Source organism: Papio anubis, chromosome 1 (genome assembly GCF_008728515.1).
Source record: "Papio anubis isolate 15944 chromosome 1, Panubis1.0, whole genome shotgun sequence".
Lineage (NCBI taxonomy): Eukaryota > Metazoa > Chordata > Mammalia > Primates > Cercopithecidae > Papio > Papio anubis.
In genome coordinates, this window is record NC_044976.1 from 5,570,869 (window position 1) to 5,578,452 (window position 7,584).

The following is a 7,584-nucleotide window of genomic DNA, read 5'->3' on the forward strand; positions in this document are numbered from 1 at the left end:
ACCTCTGCACTTCAGCCTGGGCAACAGAGCGAGACCCTGTCTCTAAACAAACAAATAAACAAAAAACCAAACAAATAAAATTTCTTTGGCTCCCATCCGTAAGTCCAAAAACAATGACAGGCCCTACAATTTCAGCAGTTTCAAGGTACACCTTTCACAAAATGTTTACCTAGGACTCCGGCTAAAACTATTATTCTAGACCTGCTTGATCATCTGCAGCTACCTAAGGTTCAGTACGCCTGATAAATGGCTGTTCAATTACTGACAACCCAGACTAAGTACGCATGATTTCAGAAAGGCTGGCTTCATTTATTGCTTGACTTCTAAAAACTGGAAAAAAAGAATAACTAGCCAGACATCTTCATTTAAAGGGAAAGAAACTGAAGGCTAAAGAAGTGATTAACCCATTAAAACCTAGATGACGGGTTGATGGGTGCAGCAAACCACCATGGCACATGTGTACCTATGTAACAAACCTGCACGTTCTGCATATGTATCCCAGAACTTAAAGTATAATTAAAAAAAAAAAAAAACAAAAAAAAAAAAAAAACCAGAAAGAAAAGAAAAAAAAGAAGTGATTAGCCCAAAGTGTTGATTAATGAGAACAAGAACCCCCAGGTGCCCTATGGCAGCCTAACAAAATCTGCAATTTCCAAAGATATTTCACTGGACATTCTCATAGTATAGTGGCCCATACATTTGAGGGATTCTTACACGTGGTGCTCAGTGTCAAGCCTCTGAGTCCAAGCTAAGCCATCATATACCCTATGACCTGCAGGTATACATCCAGATGGCCTAAAGCAACTGAAGAGCCACAAAAGAAGTGAAAACAGCCAGGTCCTGCCTTAACTGAAGACATTCCACCATGGTGATTTGTTCCTGCCCCACCCTAACTGATCAATTGGCCTTATGACAATACACGCTCCCCGCCCTTGTGATAATGTACTTTGTGATATTCCCCCGTCCTCAAGAGAGTACTCTAATATTCTCCCCACCCTTGAGAATGTGCTTTGTAAGATCCACCCCCTGTCCACAAAAAATTGCTCCTAACTCCACTGCCTATCCTAAACCTATAAGAACTAATGATAATCCCACCACACTTTGCTGACTCTCTTTTCGGACTCAGCCCGCCTGCACCCAGGTAATTAAAAAGCTTTATGGCTCACACAAAGCCTGTTTGGTGGTCTCCTCACACGGACGCACATGACACTCAAGGATACAGTACTAGAACTAGCAGCTTTGTAATCCAAGGACTGGTAAGGTAAAGTGACAGAATAGCAGGGAGCTCACAAGCTGGGCTCCAGAGTCAGACTGCCTGGGTTGAGTTCAGACTCTTGCATTTTCTAGTAGTGTGACTTTAGACACACTACTTAATCTCTCTATGCCTTGGTTTCCTCAGGTGTAAATCAAGGGCTATCATAATACTTACCTTAAAGACTATCCTCAGAATTAAATGAGATAACAGTACAAAATTCATTCAGCATAGCGGTCCCACACAAGGTAAGTTAGTATTATTTTATTTTTTTTGACACGGAGTCTCGCTGTGTCTCCCAGACTGGAGTGCAGTGGCGAGATCTCGGCTCACTGCAAGCTCCACCTCCCGAGTTCACGCCATTCCCCTGCCTCAGCCTCCTGCGTAGCTGGGACTACAGGGGCCCGCCACCACGCCCGGCTAATTTTTTGTATTTTTAGTAGAGACAGGGTTTCACCGTGTTACCAGGATGGTCTCGATCTCTTGACCTCGTGATCCACCCGCCTCGGCCTCCCAAAGTGCTGGGATTACAGGCGTGAGCCACCACTCCCGGCCAAGTTAGTATTATTAATATCACATAGACCAATATTTACTGACAACACACACTGAACCCGTTTTGATTAGCATAGCCGAACTTGGCTAGCTTTCATTACCACTGGAAAACCTGAGAGATGGAATTAGGAATTCTCTGGCAGGGCTGAAAAATCTGGACCTACCGGCTTAGAGAAACCGATTTACCTTATGACCTGACCCCCGAAGCCTTCTCGCCCTTCAAACCTATCTCACCTCCAGACTAGTCATGAAGAAAGGAGGTGTTGTGGGGCCCTACTACTGCCAGACTATGTGAGACTCTCTTGTGTTCTCTTTTATTCGTTGAGAAGACTGGGTACAAGTGCTTGGTGTGAATGTTAAAAGTGTTGTTAGGGCACCACTTCTTTTCTGGCCTAGAGCTTCTTCCTAATCTGCAGCCTCCCAGCCGAGGGTCTGTATCCCGGAGGCTCTGCCTTCAATTTCAGGAAAGCGGGTCCAGGGGAATGAAAGAGGGCACGAGACGCGTGCCTCTGAGGCTGGACCCACTTCAGAGGCAGGGAGTTCCCACGAAAGACTCGGGGAACGGATAAAGCCGTAAGGACGTTCCCTAGTGGCCTTGACCTTGGTGGGTGAGACTCAGTTTGCCATCCTGCTGGCGGCGGGCGATGACACAGCCCCTCAGCCAGGACGGGTATGTGGGCTGAGCGCGGGACGAGATCTCAGAGGACTGCGAACCCCACCCCGGTACCCTCTTCGGGGACCCTGTTTCCTCTTGTGGGTTCGGAGACCTCTGGCCCTGCCCGGACACAGTGCACGCGACGCACTGGCCTCCAAGAGCTGGCGGGGAGGCCGGACCCGGCACCCCCGGTGGGAGAGTCTGGGCAGTGGGGACGGCCTCGTCGGCCGGCTGGCGCGCACGTCGCCGGGGTCACGCGGCCTCCCCGCCGGACCCGAGCCTCCCGTGGCGGGGGCGGGCGGCCGCCGCCAGCCTGGCCCTCCCGAACGACCGGGCTCGGCCTCAGCCCCCAGAGCGTCCAGCCGCTGGCCTCACCTCCCTGCGCACGTTCAGCAACGAGTAATAGTCTTCATTGTCCAGCTCCTCCTCGCTCAAGGCCGTCGCCATCTTCGCAACCTTTCACCCCGCCAAACCGGCAAGGCCGTCCTCAAGAGGGGCCAGTGATCCGCGGCAGGGACAGCGCGGGCCCGCCCGGCTGCGCCACAGCGGCCCCTGGCGGCCCGGAGCCGTCCGCGCCCGGCAGGAGTGCGCCTGCGCTTTGCGCCCCCGCGCGGCGTAGGGCTGGACGCGGCGCCGAGGCCGCCTTGGCTGGGTGACCACGCGGATCTCACCTCGTGCTCGCAATGGACGTGTGGCACGCGGCGTGGCTGGGTCCTCGGGGGCCTGAGATCCAGCCACCAGGACTCCCTAGACTAGAAAGGCAAACTTTGCTTTTTGTTTGTTTGTTTGTTTTTTGAGACGGAGTCTCAACTGTGTCGCCCAGGCTGGAGTGCAGTAGCGCGATCTCGGCTCACTGAAACCCCCACCTCCCGGGTTCAAGCGATTCTCCTGCCTCAGCCTCCTGAGTAGCTGCGACTGCAGGCGCCCGCCACCGCGCCCGGTTAATTTTTTTGTATTTTTGGTAGAGACAGGGTTTCACCATGTTGGCCAGGCTGGTCTCGGACTCCTGACCTCAGGTGATCCTCCCAAAATGCTGGAATTACAGGAATGAGCCACCGCGTCCTGCCTAGAAAGGGAAACTTTGAAGTCAGCTCTAGGAGGTTGTCATCCTCTGGGAGACAAACCCCGGTGACACCACCTGTTACCCCATTGCCCCCAAACTCCTGGAAGAAGCGCAAGGTGCCCCCAGTGCAGGGCGCATCCGGACCCAAATATCCCCAAAATGAGATTTGTTCCTACCTCCATTGTCTTTTCTCTTGGGCATCCACAAGCCTTCCTGCCCAGAACAGGCCTCCTCGTTTTAGTTATTTGTTATTGCTCTAATTTAGGAGCACCTGGCCATCTTTTCTGCTGCTTAAATGACGAGGCAATACCCATTTGGTTCCTGATATAATTGTCTCTGGCAGGCATGTGTACCTGCAGTCCCTACCCCGGAGCCATTCTCCTGTAAATTTCTCCCTCATAATTTATCGGTGGAGTCTAATTGATTTCAACCTGGTGCCTGCTGTTTGGTGCATTATTAAAGATGTCTTGGTTACAATAATCTAAATAATTTAAACGTCTTCGAAATTATGCCATTGTCAAGGGAAGGTGGACAGCAGCCCACTCTTGCCACCTGTTTGGTTCCCGCTGACCTGCGCCAAGTCTCAGAAACCTTTGTTGTTCCTTTACTAACCACCAGTCCAGAGCCATCCCCATTGCCCTTCATAAGCAGGTCTCCTGGGAAGCCCCGAACACCTGTCTGTGGATTTGAGAGGCTGATTTCTTTCTCTTTCTAATTTTTGGCCAGATGTGCACCATCTGGGCCTGTGTCTCATCCCTTCCAAGTTGCCCAGCCCTCTTAGGATCTTTTGGCATGAGACACTTAGGTGTGCTGAGACAGATTGTTCGGGTGGGTTGAGTCAGCCTGAAACAAACTGTCAGCCCAGGTTGTAAATTAAGGGCTATTTCTTTAGTTGTGTGAAGCTTCCCCACAGCAGCTTCCATGGTCCATCAGCTCTTTCACCAATGTTTGGGCTTTTCCTTTTTCTCCTTTGCAGAGAAAAGAGCTGTAGTTAGGGCCAAACTGCATGCTGACATTTGACAGTCTTTAAGAATTTCTTTGGTTTTTTTGAGACGGAGTCTCCCTCTGTCACCCAGGCTGGAGTGCAGTAGCGCAATCTCGGCTCACTGAAACCTCCACCTTCCGAGTTCAAGTGATTCTCCTGCCTCAGCCTCCCAAGCAGCTGGGACTACAGGCATGCGCCATCACACCAAGCTAATTTTTGTATTTTTAGTAGAGACGGGGTTTCACCATATTGGCCAGGCTGGTCTTGAACTCCTGACCTCGTGATCCACCTGCCCCGGCCTCCCAAAGTGCTGGGATTACAGGCGTGAGCCACCGCGCCCGGCCAAGAATTTCATACAGAGAGACTGGGGGGAGAAACGACAATGTTGAGACATTCCTTTTTTCCTTAGGTTTGTAGACATTAATTGGGCCATAATGCTCACTTGGGTAGAGAAGTTCTTTGCCATCCCTCCTCTGCTTTGGAAAACACAGCCTCTAGGAATTATATAAATGGAACATAACATATGTTTCACTACGCCCAGGTCTGTGTTTCTATGATTGAGAATGACCTGGTTTTTATCACCACTCAAACAAGATAAATAGTGACTCAGGAATGCTCTGTGGCTGTCCTCTCTTGGGCCCACGAGATTTTGTGTTATGGTTACTTGGAAAGTGGTGGTGATAAATAGAAAGCTAACTTAGATGCACCACAGGCTTGAGGAATGTTTCTATTTCTGAGGCTGGCTCTCTCGTTTCTCTCCTCCAAAACCCTAATCTTCAACGGGCAAAATAATGGAAACCAGGGGCAGTACAAATTTATAAGTTAAAGATGCACATCCAACAAACTACTCACGCCAGAGCAACTGACAAAACCCAGCCGCTTTAACTCATGCCTTGTGCTTTGTTTTCTTTTTCTTTTCTCTTTCTTTTCTTTTTCTTTTTTTTTTTCTTTTTTGAGACGGGGTCTCACTCTGTCACCCAGGCTGCAGTGCAGTGGCACAATCGTGGCTCACTGCAGCCTCCACCTCTCCAAGCTTAGGTGATTCTCCCACCTCAGCCTCCAGAGTAGTTAGGACTATAGGTGCCCACCACCATACCTGGTTAAGCTTTGTATTTTTTGTAGAGACAGGGTCTTGTTGTGTAGCCCAGGCTGGTCTGGAACTCCTGTGTCAAGTGATCCACCCGCCTCAGCCTCTCGAAGTGCTGAGATGACAGGTGTGAACCACCATTCCTGGCCTTTTGTTTTCTTTTAGTTGGGTGAAACCACAGAACAATCTGTAACATAGCCATAAAGCAAAACTTAATAGGTAACATTTAAATATAAACTTATATAATATATTTATGTAACTATATATACATGGGCATATGTATTTTATATTTATGCAAATATTATATGTAATATACACATTTATGCAACTGCTAACAAATTCTCTCATCTTTATTTTATTTATTCTTTTGAGACAGAGTCTCACTCTGTTGCCCAGGCTGGATTGCAGTGGCATGATCTTGGCTCACTGCAACCCCTGCCTCCTAGGTGCAAGTGATTCTTATACCTCAGCCTCCTTAGTAGCTGGGATTACAGGCGTGTGCCACCACGCCCAGCTAATTTTTGTATTTTTAGTAAAGACAGGGTTTTGCCATGTTGGACAGGCTCGTCTTGAACTCCTGACCTCAAGTGATCTGATCACCTTGGCCACCCAAAGTGCTGGGATTACAGGCGTGAGCCACTGCGCCTGGCCATTTTTTTTTTTCTTTTCTTTTTTTTTTTAAGATGGAGTCTCACTCTGTCTCTCAGGCTGGAGTGCAGTAGCACAGTCTTCGGTCACTGCAACCTCGGCTTCCTGGGTTCAAGCGATTCTCCTGCCTCTGCCTCCCAAGTAGCTGGGATTACAGGTGCCTGCCACCATGCCCAGCTAATTTTTGTATTTTTAGTAGAGATGGGGGTTTCGCCATGTTAGCCAGGCTGGTCTCGAACTCCTGACCTCAGGTGATCTGCCTGCCTCGGCCTCCCAAAGTGCTGGGATTACGGGCGTGAGCTACCTTACCTGGCCCCATCTTTAAATAATAAACATAAGAATATTTAAATAGTAAGCATAAGAATGTCTTAATAAACATATCTTAATAAATATAAGAATATGTAAATAGTAAACATAAGAATATTTACCTCCACCATGATTCATATTCAGAATGACCCCAAAACATTTTGACTTCCAGCACAGCTACTCTGTGTAACCACTCAAGAAGGTTTCTCTGTTAATAACTCAATCCAGTGCTGTGACCCCCCTCTAGTACTGGAGGTAGGGTTGCCAGATTAAATACACTATGCTCAGTCACATTCGAATTTTAGATAAACAATGAAGACTTGTTTAGTGTAAGTATACCAAGGACTGGGTGCAGTGGCTCATGCCTGTAATCGCGTCACTTTGGGAGCCCAAGGTGGGCAGAACTCTTGAGCCTGGGAGTTCAAGACAAGCCTGGGCAACATGGTGAAACCCCCAACTCTACACGAAATGCAAAAATTAGCCAGGCATGGTGGCACATGCTTGTGGTCCCAGCCACTCAGGAGGCTGAGATGGGAGGATCACCAGAGCCCGGGGAGGTCGAGGCTGCAGTGAGCTGTGATAGTGCCACTGCACTCCAGCCTGGGCGATAGATTGAGACCCTGTCTCAAAAAACAAACAAACAAACGAAAATATATATAGACACACACACACAAATATATATATACACACACATGAATATACATATATACATGAATATATATACACAAATGTATATATATACATGAATATTGCATGGGGACATATACATATACTAAATAACTACTTTTCTGGGAATCCTGCTTTTTCTTTTGAGATGGAGTCTCACCCTGTTGCCCAGTCTGGAGTGCAATGGTATGATCTTGGCTCACTGCAACCTCCGCCTCCTAGGTTTAAGCGATTCTCGTGATCCGCCTGCCTTGGCCTCCCAAAATGCTGGGATTACAGGCGTGAGCCATCGCACTGGCCAGAATCCTGTAGGATTTGTAACCCCAGCTGGAGGCCTTGCAGCCTTTCCCCGTTTTCTTGAGTAACGCTC

General features: G+C 48.7%; 1 protein-coding gene across 1 annotated transcript in view; it reads right to left on the minus strand.

Moving 5' to 3' along the window:
- Positions 1 to 3,043, minus strand: part of DNAJC11 (DnaJ heat shock protein family (Hsp40) member C11) — a 72,269-nt gene extending 69,226 nt beyond the window's left edge. Inside the window, exon 1 of the mRNA XM_021935617.2 lies at positions 2,835 to 3,043. Coding sequence (XP_021791309.1) covers positions 2,835 to 2,906 — 72 coding nt within the window. The 5' untranslated portion in view covers positions 2,907 to 3,043. The remainder of the gene's footprint in view (positions 1 to 2,834) is intronic.
- Positions 3,044 to 7,584: the final 4,541 nt, after the last annotated feature.